Source organism: Haplochromis burtoni, unplaced genomic scaffold (assembly GCF_018398535.1).
Source record: "Haplochromis burtoni strain Fernald_Lab_line unplaced genomic scaffold, NCSU_Asbu1 Contig_177, whole genome shotgun sequence".
NCBI lineage: Eukaryota > Metazoa > Chordata > Actinopteri > Cichliformes > Cichlidae > Haplochromis > Haplochromis burtoni.
Genome location: NW_024582538.1, coordinates 839662 through 854073, shown reverse-complemented (window position 1 = coordinate 854073; position 14412 = coordinate 839662). Strand labels below are relative to the sequence as shown.

The following is a 14412-nucleotide window of genomic DNA, read 5'->3' as shown; positions in this document are numbered from 1 at the left end:
TTAAATATCTGTTTGCATGAGGTTATTCCCAAATCTCCTTTTTTAAAACACTGGTCCACAAATAGCACATGAAAAGCATCTAAAACAAAAAGTTAAGATCACTGAAAAGAACAGAGGGGGTTTTACCTTTGCGATTGACTGAATTACTTACCACACTCACCTGTTTGTCGACTTTGACCTTGGCCTTTACACTGTTTATGTCTGGATAAGTAAAGTCAGATTTTACTGAATTGTAAGCAAACTGAGAGCAGGCAGTGCTGTTATAGTACAGGACAACAGAGCTTCCATATCTTGTCTATAATGCATGCTCCACTTTGTTTATTCTTTAGGTTCCACCATGGGTGTATATTAAAGCACTTAAAAAATACATAAAACATTGCACCCCACAGAAATCTGAATTTTTAAAAACATAAACATTACAGTCATGACAAATGTTATACAGAAGACAAGTAAAACATACACTTTCAGCTAGATTTCCAGAAAAGAAACTAAAGCAAAAGAGTGGTTAAAAATTCATCTGTTTCTTCACTTATCTTTATATTGCTGTAGGCTACATTTAAGGAAGCTGGGATTTACGTTGGGAAGTGAAAATCTGGCCCTTCGTTATCTAATTTAGTGACATCTATGACTCTAAACTAAGACTTAGCATACTGTACTGATATGATGGCATTTTAGATTTTTTTAAATGCACAATGTGGCTTTTCATTTTACCACATTGCCTTATGGCAATTTAATCTGACCACTGCTTTGTTTGACAATCAAAGCCAAAAAGCCGCATCTTTAACTACATTTACAGTACAAGCTGACTTCCAAGATCTCTTAAAAGAGTCCGTCATTGGTTAGTATTAGGAATAGTAACAGTAGGTTCTCCATCTTCGCTGTTGCTTTGCTGAAGCATCCGTTTTTCTTTGAACGCTTCTCTCAGTGCAGCCAGGATTAAGTCGCCTGTCTCTGTTGATTTTCGGGAGCCAGCCTAACAGCACAAAACACAAAAGTTTGTTCAGCCCACCCACTGTGTACAAGTATGAATGCTCAATTAAATCTTTTCCTCTTACATTTTTGAAACTTGCACTCTTTCTGATCCTGTCTGCAGGAGCTGGCAGAGGGGGAGCTGGAGGGAAAGGAATCGGAGTGTTTGTCTGACTCTTGTCTACCGTGTCCATGTCCTTTGGTGTTTGTTGAAAAGTGTTGCTGTCTTTGATGGAAGGGACCGGTGGCAACGGGCCCTTCTTCAGATAGATGGAAGCCCCTGCAGATCTTGGCAGTGTCTGAGAGATTGGGCCTATGTGCATATGACAGAACACTGTCTTAAAAACATACACAATAGTATTTTTCCTGAAACTGAAACGTAAATAAATATTTGCACATACTAATAAACTTTACGGGATATAGTACCTCTGTTTCTCAGCTCTCTCTGCACAGCCTTCAGCCCTCCAAACTTGTTGATGATGCAGTCAACAGCTTCGGCAACGTCTTTGCCTTTCAAGTCTTCTTCAGTGAGTTTGGCCTGCATCAACAGCCTCCTCATAGCCGGGTCAAGATCCTTAAACTTCACCAAGCAGACACATTACATGGAGTCATTTATCATGCTATTATTAATGACTAATAACAGCTTAACAGTTACCCCATTAACAATTCACTGTAGAGTTTGACATACAGAACTTGAAGCTGGGGGAGCTGCCGTGGAAGATGTGTCCATAGGGAGATCTTTCTCCCCATTCAAACTGTGCAATGGTTCAATTCTAAAGAGAACAAAAAACACAAAACTGTGAACCACCTCTTTAACGCTCTTTCCTTCACTCTAAAGACACAAAGTGGTGCTATCTTTCTCACTCCAAATCATCAGCAGGTAGTTCCCTCGTTGAACTGCCCACTGCTGTCATTTCAATCATGCTGGTCATCTTTTCTGTAAATAAAAAGGTTGTGTTAAAATACGAGACAGGGCTGAGCCTTTGAGAGCATTTATACGTGTAGATGTTTGTTGTTATTCTAACCACAAGCAGCCTCCACGGTATGATGAAACTCCTCTGCCTCAGTCTCATTTGCAAAGTTGACGCCTACCTGGTAGTCCTGCGAAAACACAGCAAATCTACCCAAATCCAACCTAAAAGTGGCACTCTGATAATCATAAGGCACGCACCGATGCCAAAAAAGGATCACTTACATCTGCGGGGAAAGTATGGAAGAAAGCACGCGCTGCAGTGTACTTGAATGGAATGTACATTTCCTGCTCCCACAGTAACTTGGCACGCTGTGTTTCAGAATGAGAGGAGCTGTTAGAGTTGCACAAGGAAAAGCACAGGCGCACCCATCTTCCTATTGTTGCTGATGGAAACCTCAAAGTAGAGGAAACACTTCAAGCTGCCCGGTGCTGTGCCATGTTGGAAGCAGCGTGCACGTTTCAGCGTATGTGCTAGTTTGAGTGGTTGGAGTGAATGTGAGCAGTAATGATGTTCTTTTTACCTTGACGCAGTATAAGCGCAGGAAATAGGAATGCATGGACGAATCCTCAATGAGACACACCACACCGCATTCTAAGCGACTCCAGCTTGGCCTCTCCCCTGGGGTACTTATGGCCTGTAGTATCTGTGCTACTGTAGATTTCATCAGCTGAAATAGACAGTAGTGGTCCAAAGTGCATCAATACATGATGTGCAATTTATTAAGTTACAAGGCACAGGCATGTTTATGTTGGTGTTAAATTTTAGAAAATGCCAATTTAATGCAACTTCCTGGTGTCTTTGTGTAAATGTCTCTTCAGTAATGATCTTGTGCAGTTAGCTTTGGTTTGTTTTTCTGATATTTTGCATTAACCCTGTCCTTAAGACACTGTGCGCCCGTCCTCCTACACAATCACTTCTTTAATGAGTAACATCCGATTTAAAAAAAAGAAATCATTTACTTTCGAAACCAGCTCACGTTTCCTGACTGACAGTAACCCTTTGAGTCATTCTAGTTTCATTTTACAGCAAAGATGCTGCTCCTCAGAGAGACTGATGACCTCTTTTCCATTTAACTTCTTTCTGTTGCCTCAATTAAGTAATAGTGGACTACTTTTAAGCAATCCTGTAGTTTAACTACATTTTGTAATAACTTTCTGGTTGTTCAACTACATTCAATTTTGCGTGGTGATTCAAATAGAGTAGCTATTGTTTTTTAAATAGTTTTTGTGCACTGAAATGACGAGACATGCAGAGGAGGGATAGTGGCTATATTAGACAAAGGATGCTAAAGATAGAGCTGCCATGCAGGAGGGGAAAAGGAAGCTCTCAGAGATGCACTGAGCACTTCTTCACTCCACTGACCTCTTTTCACTGCCCACGTGTTTATATTACCACTGCAGCATGCCATTGCCTTTTTGTCTTCTCTCTCCCTTAGTCTGTGTTTTGTCCTGCCTCCCTACAATCTCTTTTCTTTTCTCTTCTCTTACCTCTCAACCCCCAGCTGGTCATGACAGATGGCTTTCCCTCTCTGAGCCTGGTTCTGCTCGAGGTTTCATTCTGTCAAAAGTACATTTTTTTCTTCTCCCTGTTGCAAAATGCGTGCTCATATGGGGTTGCTTGATTTGTGGGGTTTTCCCTAATACTGTAGGGTCTTTAATTTACAATTTAAAGCACCCCGGGGCAACTGTTGTTGTGATTTGGGGCAATATAAATACACCTAAACTGAACTGAATACTGTAATATAGTGTAATTTGACCTGCGTTACACCTCTCTTCCTCTAACCCTGCAAAGGCCCAGGCAATGTATACATCAGGCAGATAACCATACACACTTGACCTATGTGTAGTGCATGTGAAAAGTGGTGGAAGCTGCTCACTGTCTGCAGAATGCAAAATCCAAACCTCAGCCCTATAGATTTACCACTGCCTTAGGCAAATCCATGACAATGATTACAGCCACTAATAAAACATTTGTTTTTATTTGAGAGCTAATGCACTTGAGTAGAGACTTTGTCTTCTTTCAGATCATCACCACAGCTGATCTATCATTCTCCTCATCTGTCACAACAACGCTCTGCATGTCCTTCTTCACTACATCCATGAAGCTTCTCTACAGTCTTTCTCTTTTCTTCCTGCCTGGCAGCTCCACTGTCTACCGTCTCTCCTGTGCATGTGTCCAAACCATCTCTGCCTTGTTTCTCTAACTTTTTCTCCATTCTGGTCACTCCCAATGAAAGTTTAAGCATCCTCAGCTCTGCCACCTTCATCTCCACTTCCTGTTTTTTTGTTTGTTCCACTTTCTCCACACCGCACATAATAGCAGGTCTAAGTCCCATATTGTAAACCTTTCTTTGCACTGCTAGCTATCCTGCTGTCACAAATCTCCCGCCCCGTTCGTCTCCACCCACTCTACCCTGCCTGCACTCTTTAGTCTTCTTAAGCTGTACTAATCAACATGTCTTTCCTTTTCTTTTAATGAAACCAAACCTGGAACCTCGCACTTTTTCAGCGGCATTTAATGTTTCAGTTCATGTATATTAGAGTTTCTGTCGATTTTTGTTGTGATTTGAATGTTTTAGCATTATAAATTGTTATAATTGTCTTTCATTGTGGTGGAGGCATGTGGGTTTGGCTCAGCGACAGGGGAGGGGTGGAGCACGGGCTAGGCATTGTATAATTATGTCTCTTGTACTTGTGCAGTAGTACACTTAGGCCAGGTGTGTGGAGTGAGTATGGACGGGCAGTTGGTGAGGTTGTGTTAGCAGGTGAGTGAACTTAACGTTGTTTGGAAAGACAATTTTATTGTGAAAGCAAACACAAGTAATAAAGGAAGGAAGCACCATAAAAGAACCATCTGTACGTGTCTCAGGGAACCCACAATGGCAGTGACATGCTGCATCATAAATTACTGTCAGTAGTTTGTACTTCAAAATGCACTTTCAAAGCAGCTTTTGCTCACCACAGGCAAGTCAGCCTCATCCATACCACATAAAACATGGAATAACAAGACTGCAGACTAAAAGAGATTAATCAAGATGTCTAATGTTCTCTGTTGTGCTGATGACACAGTTACATCTGTCTAGAATGTGTTAGTCAGGCTATACTGGCCCTCCTGGATCTGGATGTGTGTTCTTCACACTACAAATTTTCAGTTTAACATAATTCAGTTTTATCTACTGAGTGCCAGTTCACAACACCAGGCGCAATGCAGTTTGTGTGCATATAAACACAGGATACCATACAAGAACTTTATAGTGCCCTAAAAAGGGGTCATTAATCATTTACATGCCACTATAAAGGATGTATTTGTGAACTCTGGAAGTTAACCCTAGAATTTTGTTGGAGGATATAAAAGAATGTATTTTCTTCACTTTTGTGATTTTTTTTTCTCCATTTAGTATTTTTATGTTGCCAATCACATGGCCATCTATGGCTGCACCATGAAGACGATGTCTTTCCTATCAGTGTCTCTGTTCTGGGTCTGCTCTGTGTCTTTTTTTCCCCAAATTGTTTCTTCTTGGTAGTGATAATGTCAGTGTAACGTAATAAACTGGGAGAGCCTGTTTGTGCATAGCCTAATTTGATCTACACTAGAGAGAGCCGGCACAGTGCCTCTGTGTTACACAACAGAAATGTTTTGGCCAGAACGAACACAGCCTCTACTCTCTAAGCAAAAGAAAACAGAGGGAAGGTAACAAATACACCACAGAATTGGTAAATGGCCTGTATTTGTATAGCGCTTTTCTAGTCCCCCAAAGCGCTTTACACAACCTGTCATCCACACACTGGTGATGGCGAGCTACATTGTAGCCACAGCCACCCTGGGGTGCACTGACAGAGGCGAGGCTGCCGGACACTGGCGCCACCGGGCCCTCTGACCACCACCAGTAGGCAACGGGTGAAGTGTCTTGCCCAAGGACACAACGACCGAGACTGTCCGAGCCGGGGCTCGAACCGGCAACCTTTCGATTACAAGGCGAACTCCCAACTCTTGAGCCACGATCGCCCCATTTAAAATTTAATTAAATAACTGTCTAAAGCCCTAACACTGAATTTTTTTTTAAAATGCCTCATTTATTTACTGCGGAGTGGTATTTAAATAATATTTAAATATTGTGGTTGATGCTCTGGGAACACAACGGTTCCAGACAAAACAAGCATCTGAGACTGCGGATGACAAGATTAGGCTAAATGTAAAACTAAAACAGCTCTAACACATGGCCCATTCATACACCAGGCTCCTTCTGATAGCAGCAGATGATAACATGAAAACAAGTGTGAGCATGAAATGATTCAGAGACATACATCATAGCACATCGAGCTACTACAGTAATATTATCATCATGTAGAATTTAACAGATGGTGGGGATGTGTTTTACCCTCTTAAAACACATTCAATTTTCTCAGCCTTGTTATTTATTTTTCCATCATATTTTCCAGCTGTTTTCATACAAATTAATAAAGTGTACCTTACACTGCGGCTCCAGCAGACTGATGAGGACGCCTTTCTCACGGATCGTCAGGAGGTCACTTATAACCTGACTTCCAGTAATCAGAGACAGAGCCATCACAGAGACTCCTGTTTTCCTCGCCTTACCTCAACCCTCTTAATCTCGCCTTTCCTCCTGTTCCAGATGCGTCTTCTTTGGACCTGTCCTGAACACACCACTTCCTGATCCTAACCATAGTTTGAATGGTAACGTTTCCATTACAGCATGTCATCATGCAAATTTATGGACACCATGTATCCACTCAGTTTCGAGTAACCAAATGATTGAGGGTGCATACTCAAAGGTCATTTGTACAATCGTCAGTGAAACAAAGGAGTACTTATTAACCATATGTGGGATGAAGTGTAAATAAAGTCGTTTTTAAGGAAGGCAGTTCCCTGTTCTGGTTGGGCCCCAACTTTTAAAGACAAACACAAAACTAAACACCTATATTCATACATTTGCTTAAGTTCGATACCCAAGGAAATTATTTTAATTTCCCTGAATATTTACATTTCCATGTTGCTTTAAATCCACGACCCTTCCAGTGGAAAATATTGACTGCACTGCATGAGATCAGGGTTTCACATAGAAATCCCAGTGGAAGGCATTCAAATCTGACATTGTTTAAGATTCAGTCACAAGGCTTAAAAAGTAGTTAGTATAATTATGTTCTCTAATGGTTTTTTGTGTACATGAAACATCCAAGTCCGAATTAGAGAGCTTGTGTTTTGGTTTTGCACACTTTAGAGTGAAAAAGTGAACAACATTTATCTTGAAGTCAAGTACAACGGGAAACACTAACGGCTTGGTAAAGAAAGACATTTCAAGCAAGCGGAAATGTTTGGCAAGATTAATAACGAGCATGAACCACGTTAACACCTTCACTTCTCAAGGTTTATTAGTCCCTTGACAGTGCAGTGACAGAACCACGTAAACAGTTGTGACTTGTAAAGAGGAATTAGTTGTATGTTATCTTGCCTAAGTGACTATCTTTTATGGCTTCCACATATCGTCTTTCATTGGTTACAGAGAGGAAAATCAGGAAAATCCTAATGCTTATACAAAGTCTCTAAGCTTAATGCTTTTTCTTGTTTTACTCACAATCAGAATAAATGTAAAGTTTCCAAGTCTCTTAGTGTTCTGTATAAAATGAGCTGCCATGTAAAATGTGACAGGACACCAATGTAAAAGATAAAAAACAACATTTTATTTCACTTTAAGTAGTGAGAGTTAAAAATAAATGGCATTCTTTAAAGTGAGTGCAGGAACACAAAGAACGAGTAAAGTACAACAATTGATATGTGGATGGAAAATGTTGCTACTCTGGTTTTAATGCTACTTTTCTTCCGTGATCATGTCACCATGTTCTTCAGAAAACAATACTTCTCTCTGACTGTTACACACTCCTGATCCATCTCCATCCCCTCTGTCAGCTTCCTCCACGCCGTCAGCTCCCGGAGGAACGGGCCTCTTGCGTCTCTTCAGCAGAGGGTTGTTGGATGTATCCAAGTCTTTGATCTTCACCTGGTCGTAGTCTACGCGCATCGTGGCCAGGGCACTGGTCATTTCCTCCTGTTGGAAGACACAGTTTGTGCTTTAAATCTGAGATAATGCTCTACTGCCATCTTGTGGCCAGATTCTGAAGTAAATACAATTCTCACCTTTACATCTTCCCATAGTTCCTTGTCCTCTGTCAAAACCTGAGAGGTGTACAAAGGTGTTTGAGGGACCACCATGGATTGCTGTTAAATAAAAACATTCACATCAGCGTGTGCACTGGGAGAAAACACAGAGGTGAACGGGCACAGGTGTTAACTCACACTAATCCAAGGATGGTTCATGAATTGTCCAATGGTCATCCTCTCGCTGGGGTCTGTCTTCAGTAACTGAATGATGAGCTGTTTGGCTGCAGGTAACAATAAGAAACACAGTCAAGCAATCCAACAGGGCAACGTGCATGTGGAATAAAGATATGTTTATGGGTTTATCTCAGTTGTTATGTTGCAAAAGCTCTAAAGCTCTGAGAAGTGTTATGTTTTCAATTCTTCAGTGATTGGAAACTGGAAACGAGAACTAATGTAAAAGAACAAAAAAAATCCTCTTCGCTCAAGAGAACAAAAAGATACACACAGTCAACGCCATGGGAAGTTTAAACATACAGAGATCTAGTGTTGCAAACCATGAGGTTCCTATTACAGCGGAAAGTTTATGCAGGTCATTTCCACTCTCTCTGTTAAGCACATGATTATGTTGTTAGAGCGTGCGAGGATTAAAGTGAGGCTGAACGCTGAAGCGCCGTGGCACAGTAATTTACACTTTGTGGACCAATAGCATATTCATTTAGAGCCTCTCCCTACTTGTATTTTATTTCACAGCAGTGCGAGTATTGTTTAGTTATTCTGTTAGTCTGACCTTCCTCAGAAACGTCTGCCCACTCTGGGTTCGGAAACTCATATTGGCCCAACCTGATCCTCTGTTTCATGCCTGGAGAGATGGCCTGGCTTGTGTTTGAGTAGAATGGAGGAAACCCACAGAGTCTAGAGAAGAGAAGGGAAGGGAAGAGAAGAGAAGAGAAGAGAACTTCACACTTTCTTAATTTTGCACTATGCAGAATAGATTTTTAGTCATTAGTATTGCTAATTAGAGAGGCACAAGATACTCACAGGATGTACATGATTACACCCAAAGACCACATGTCACATGATTTGTCGTATTTCTCTGGCCCAAGCACTTCTGGCGCTGAATGGGCAAACAGATACAACACGATAATGTGGGCAGAGTCACACAAAAACGTCACTCATATGCAGACACACATGGAGACAGTAATAAATAAAATAAAACAAATTTTGACTCTAATACTGACAAATGCGCAGTGCACCTGAAACTCCTGCAATCACATTTCTCTGGACACTCACCAACATAATACGGAGTGTAACATGGAGTTTGCAGGGAGTTGTGCAGCGTCATCTCCTTAGCAAAGCCAAAGTCAGTCAGCTTTAGAGTAGCGTTGCTCTCTTTAGTTGTGTAGAGCAAGTTTTCAGGCTGTGGTGAGAATAACAAACAAGAAAAAACCCTTTAATCTGACTGTGTTTTATAAAATCTTTTCTTTTATTTCTTTTATTAACTGTGTAAATGATTTCCAGGGCACAGCGTACTGCTGCATCTCACTAATACGCACGCAGTGGCCTTTTTCAGTGCATCAACTTTACACTAAAGTTAGATTGGTCTGTCACCCTCATCTTATTACATATGTACACTTGACATTGTATTTAAAACTCTGGGTATGCGTCATTTTGCTGTGTGGAGGGTTAACTTTTTAATGCAATGTTGCATATTTTAACCAGACTTGCGGTCTTCAGCAGCTTCTGAAAGAACAGCGTTACAGTACCTTTACATCTCTGTGAGCAATGTCCATGTGGTGGAGGTATTCTATGGCCATGCCAATGTCATGCATGATCTCCGACACCTCTGATTGGAGGATATGAGAGACATGGTAGCACAGATTGCAATGCAGAAACCATTAAATGAAACTGTTAAATGTGAACTCGAACCCACCTCTCTCTGTGAAAGCCTGGTCCCCTCTGGCCTGAATGCGACTGAACAGTTCCCCTCCCTCCATGCTGAGACAAGATTAACAAAGAGATCAGAACTGGGGCAGTGAGGGTACTCTTGGCAATCACGGTTTTATAACAAAGCAAGTCATTGTGCCGACTATTAACTGCTCAGGCGGGTTCAGTCTTGAGGGTTTTTGTTTGACCACCATTTCTTAGACTTGTATGGATTCAATTATTATTATTATTAGCTATTTATATTCATTTTATTTTATTACTTCTTTTGTTGCGTCCACTTTGAGTTTTAGTTTAACTGTTTTAACAAGTTAAAATTTAACAGGAAGCAAAATAACAACACAAAGGAATAATACACATGCTCACATAAACTCACATTTTTTAATTTTGGCTGTTTGTACAAATAATCACACTCAAACCACCTCTTCAGTGAAGTTATAATGAGTTTTCAAAATTGTGGAGTGTTTAAAACACCACTGATTAATCAGTGAAATGAGAAAATGATTAGGGGAGATTGTGGCTCAAGAGTTGGGAGTTCGCCTTGTAATTGGAAGGTTGCCGGTTCGAGCCAGGGTTGGCTCGGTCGTTGTGTCCTTGGGCAAGACACTTCACCCGTTGCCTACTGGTGGTGGTCAGAGGGCCTGGTGGTGCCAGTGTTCGGCAGCCTTGCCTCTGTCAGTGTGCCCCAGGGTGGCTGTGGCTACAATGTAGCTGCCATCACCAGTGTGTGAATCACATGTGTGAAGTGCTTTGGGGTCCTTAGGGACTAGTAAAGCGCTATACAAATACAGGCCATTTACCATTTAGTTACAATATTTACTCTGAAAAGTCTGTTGATTAAATCAGATTCACAAACTGTTCTCCAATATCTGTAAAAGCCATTTTTAAGCAACTGCTTTTGCTTTAAGGTGCCAAAAAACAGTGTGTTCATTCTCACCATTCCATAACAATGAGGAGACATTTCTTCCCATGGTGAATGTTCTCATAGAGGCTGAGTATCCGTACAATGTGGGGACCTCCGGAAGCTCGCCAGTGCAGCTCAACCTCCCGTCGAGCTTTGGGAGTGTCATAGAGAATCTGTTGAACGTGACAAAATGTTCTAAACGTTATAATGAAATGCTTTAAAATGCAAATCAGTGTTCAAGGCAGGCAAAATTAAAGGCATTAAATTACCGCTGTTTGCTGAGCAGTTATTCCAGAGGGAGCAATAAAAGTCAGGATTTTAAAGCTGCACTCAGCACACATATCCCAACAGCTGTGACAATGCAAGCTGAGTGCCGAAGGAGGAAGATAACACATCAACATACATTGCCACTCACACAATACCACTTATTTCATCACCTCCAAAGAAAAGACGTGGAGGAACTGGAGTGATTGCCCTTCCTGCCTAATTCTATAAGGATTTCCTGCAATCCCATAGCCAGCTGTTTATTTAATTAACACCAGTTCCTTGGGAGTTGCATTAGGAATTACATCCTGCGTGAAAATCTGCCAAATCAAACATGAGGAGCAACCCAATCTGGCGACAGCCTTGTGAATAAGAGAGCAGCTGAAAGTAGCTTTAGAGCTGCATTTCTCCAAACACATAAGCTTTTGTGGGCTCAACATTGCTGCATGGATGAGTGAAAAATGCGGGATTTTTTTTTCCTTTTTATATGTCAGAGACACTGGTATAAAGTTTTAACAGAGAAGCTCATTGTCGACATGACAACATCACAACAGTAAAAGCTGTGCAGCAGCATCACAGACAGCATACAACAGCGTGTGAGACACAACTACTGTCTGGGTAGTTCAAAAGGCAAATCTGCTTCAGGTTACTCCTCCATCCATCCCTGGTTCATGTGTATCATATCATTCTAAGAAATTTGAAGCTGCCGCACATTAAAGTTTACATCAAATCCTGAAGATAAAACGACATTAGGATATTTGCACAGATTTCCAGTCACCATTACACGGTGCAGACCACAGCAACTGTGGGGAAATGAATAATTGATGGCTGTTCTCTTTCTTTCCAGCGACAACAACAAAATAAAGCGGCAGGCACAGTCACAAACCTTGAGCGCACATTTCTCTCCTGTTTTCTTGCTGTAACACTCCAGTACTTTGCCATTGATTCCCAGGCCAAGGACCTGAGATGTTATTTTGTAGTCATCGGTCACCGCGTTTCTCCTGAACTCCAGTTTGAAGTAAGCAGGTGGCTGGAGGTCAGTCAGGCCGCTGCCCAAGTTGGAGTCGCTGTTGGTCGCTGTCCCGTGCTGCGCGGTAATAGGATTTACCGACTGCTCCTCCTGGTAATGATCCATTTTTTCTCTAAAAGCCGACGGTGGCGCAGAAAAGAAAATGTCACCAGGCTCTGCCGCATAAAATACCCAGTGTCATCTTAGCTCATCCACATATATCCAGACGACTTTCGTACTTACTTACAACACGTCACGATCCATTCTTTTTATGGTTGAAGAAAAAAATGAGGCAATCTAAAATTAAAAAAAAGAATCCTCGATGTGCAGAAAAGGGAGGGGAATAAGCACCGTTATACTGTCACGGACTTCAAACGACTTCAGCAATTGGCTGGGTAAATGTAGAGGTTATAAAAACACAACAAGTGGGGGAAAAAATCTCGGCAAAAAATCTGGTACCTTTGCCTGGTCCTCATCACTGTTATCTGTCTCTTCCTGCAAGGCACACCAACCTCTCCAATTCCCTTACGTCAGCGCTACGAGGCTCAAATTCATGGACCATTCACAGTTTTCTTAAAGGAACAATCCCGCGTTAAGACGCACGGCAGGATCTCAGCAGACAGAGCAAAGACCTGTAGTAAGCGACCATTCGCCTTCGAGAGTGTAACAAAACGGAACTCGGATCTTATATATATATATATATATATATATATATATAAAAACACACAAAGCTATGAGCAGTGCAAAGTGAAGAAATGTTCAGGGCAGAATCCATATTGTCTTTTTTTATGTGCTATCAACTGTGACCAACTTGGCCTTGGCTCGAACATCAGTCGTTTAACTCTTACTGCGGAGAACTGCAGCTCTTCTTACTTTACATCCTGTATGGCACATGAAATATAGGACTTGGCATTTTAATTACTTGATAGTAATAGCAGGTTCAGTACACACAAATAACACAGGTTTTATAATGTATACAAGTTCGAAAATAAAGAATACATGCATTTAAAATATATGAAACACCGTAGCAACCTGATAGAGTTTTGTTTTAGAAATTGCCACTGTATATAGATTTATTACCTAGTGCAGTACTGACAAATATTTGCAGGCTTTCTGTGTATTCAGATGTCTTTGTGGTATGAATGTGGTATGATAAGTCTGTTATGTAAAATTTGAACCGATGGATAAGTTTTGTGGCTGGTTTTTTACACAGCTTGCTGGTTTTGCCTTGCTGCTTAGCCCTGCAGGGCACGATCCAGCACATGCTCGTCCTGCACAGGAAAGGGCATGGTGACATGCAACTGCCTGTTCTCCTCCATGGTGCGCTGGATGGTCTCGTAAGCGTTTGAATTTCCAGACCAACAGCGACGAGCCACCTGCAACACACAGAAACACACAGATAGCAGCAGGACAATTATCATCTGCAGACTGTGAAGTGAGGCTGTAAGCTGCTTCGCATTCAGCTATCTCACCCCATTGGAGACATCCCAGTTGAGCATCAGACGGGCACGCTTTGCTGCCTCGTCTGAGCCGTCCAGCACCAAACCAAATCCTCCATTAATGACTTCACCCCTGTAAATGGGAGGCAGTTATAATCACCCTGATTTAAATTTGTATTAATACATAAATATGGCTTTGGCGAACTGTTGTAGTCAGACTTACCAGCCAACACCACCTCCATTGTGCAGGGCTACCCATGTGGCACCTCTGAATGCATCACCAACAAAGTTCTGAACTGCCATGTCTGCAACAGGTACACGCTGTGAGCTGTGAGCGGACTTTTTTATTACTGCTCAAGTATTTATGGATTATATGAATGTGGAAATACAAGAATGATGAGAATATGAAAAAAGGCTTTATGTCACCAAAGTTATACGTTTGTGGGCCAAGCCACAACTTTCAGCCACAACAGTTTTCATATCAGCAGTAGTCAAGGAGATTTAGTTTTGTTTTTTCTAAAGACACAATTCGGTTTCAGTACCGCCCATGAAGCAAAGCACAGAGCATTTTTCTTTGATACTGGTTTCCTGCAGAGGCACTGAAACTCTCTAAACCAGTAATGGGTCATACGCTCTGTTATAAAGCTGCATCTGTCACCACAATGTGCTGCCTGGAAGTGAGCTTTAAAATATTTTAAGTCTCCCATTCTTGCATTCAGAATGCCTTTAAGGAACTGACTTGTGTCATGGGACACTTGTGTGTGGCAGGTTGAGTGCGGACTCAAATGCAGGACT

General features: G+C 41.5%; 3 protein-coding genes across 5 annotated transcripts in view; all 3 read right to left on the bottom strand.

The window, feature by feature from the left end:
- Positions 1-684: 684 nt before the first annotated feature.
- si:dkey-197j19.6 (neural Wiskott-Aldrich syndrome protein) lies at positions 685-7049 on the bottom strand. 2 transcript variants are annotated; one of them, XM_005943976.2, is made up of 9 exons: positions 6412-7049; positions 2464-2610; positions 2165-2251; positions 1995-2070; positions 1834-1906; positions 1658-1742; positions 1396-1549; positions 1056-1282; positions 685-973 (listed from the first exon to the last, which is right to left on the bottom strand). In XM_005943976.2, the coding sequence occupies exons 1-9, from the start codon at positions 6508-6510 to the stop codon at positions 833-835; spliced, it is 1089 nt and encodes a 362-aa protein (XP_005944038.1). In that variant the 5' UTR covers positions 6511-7049; the 3' UTR covers positions 685-832. The 2 variants fall into 2 exon arrangements, with proteins under 2 accessions (XP_005944038.1, XP_042081576.1); XM_042225642.1 differs by having other exon boundaries at positions 6417-6993.
- A 297-nt stretch (positions 7050-7346) lies between these two features.
- LOC102301593 (MAP kinase-activated protein kinase 2) lies at positions 7347-12834 on the bottom strand. Of its 2 annotated transcripts, none has more exons than XM_005943924.3 (11): positions 12426-12834; positions 12056-12311; positions 10939-11078; positions 9991-10055; positions 9824-9903; positions 9351-9477; positions 9099-9174; positions 8848-8972; positions 8256-8341; positions 8097-8177; positions 7347-8007 (listed from the first exon to the last, which is right to left on the bottom strand). In XM_005943924.3, exons 1-11 carry the CDS (start codon positions 12440-12442, stop codon positions 7771-7773), a joined length of 1290 nt encoding a protein of 429 aa, XP_005943986.1. In that variant the 5' UTR covers positions 12443-12834; the 3' UTR covers positions 7347-7770. The 2 variants fall into 2 exon arrangements, with proteins under 2 accessions (XP_005943986.1, XP_005943987.1); XM_005943925.3 differs by having other exon boundaries at positions 12422-12833.
- Positions 12835-13076: 242 nt separating this feature from the next.
- The window catches only part of uroc1 (urocanate hydratase 1), a 6100-nt gene continuing 4764 nt past the window's right edge, over positions 13077-14412 (bottom strand). Inside the window, exons 17-19 of the mRNA XM_005943923.2 lie at positions 13841-13922; positions 13651-13750; positions 13077-13554 (exon numbers count right to left, since the gene is read on the bottom strand). Coding sequence (XP_005943985.1) covers positions 13414-13554; positions 13651-13750; positions 13841-13922 — 323 coding nt within the window. The 3' untranslated portion in view covers positions 13077-13413. The remainder of the gene's footprint in view (positions 13555-13650; positions 13751-13840; positions 13923-14412) is intronic.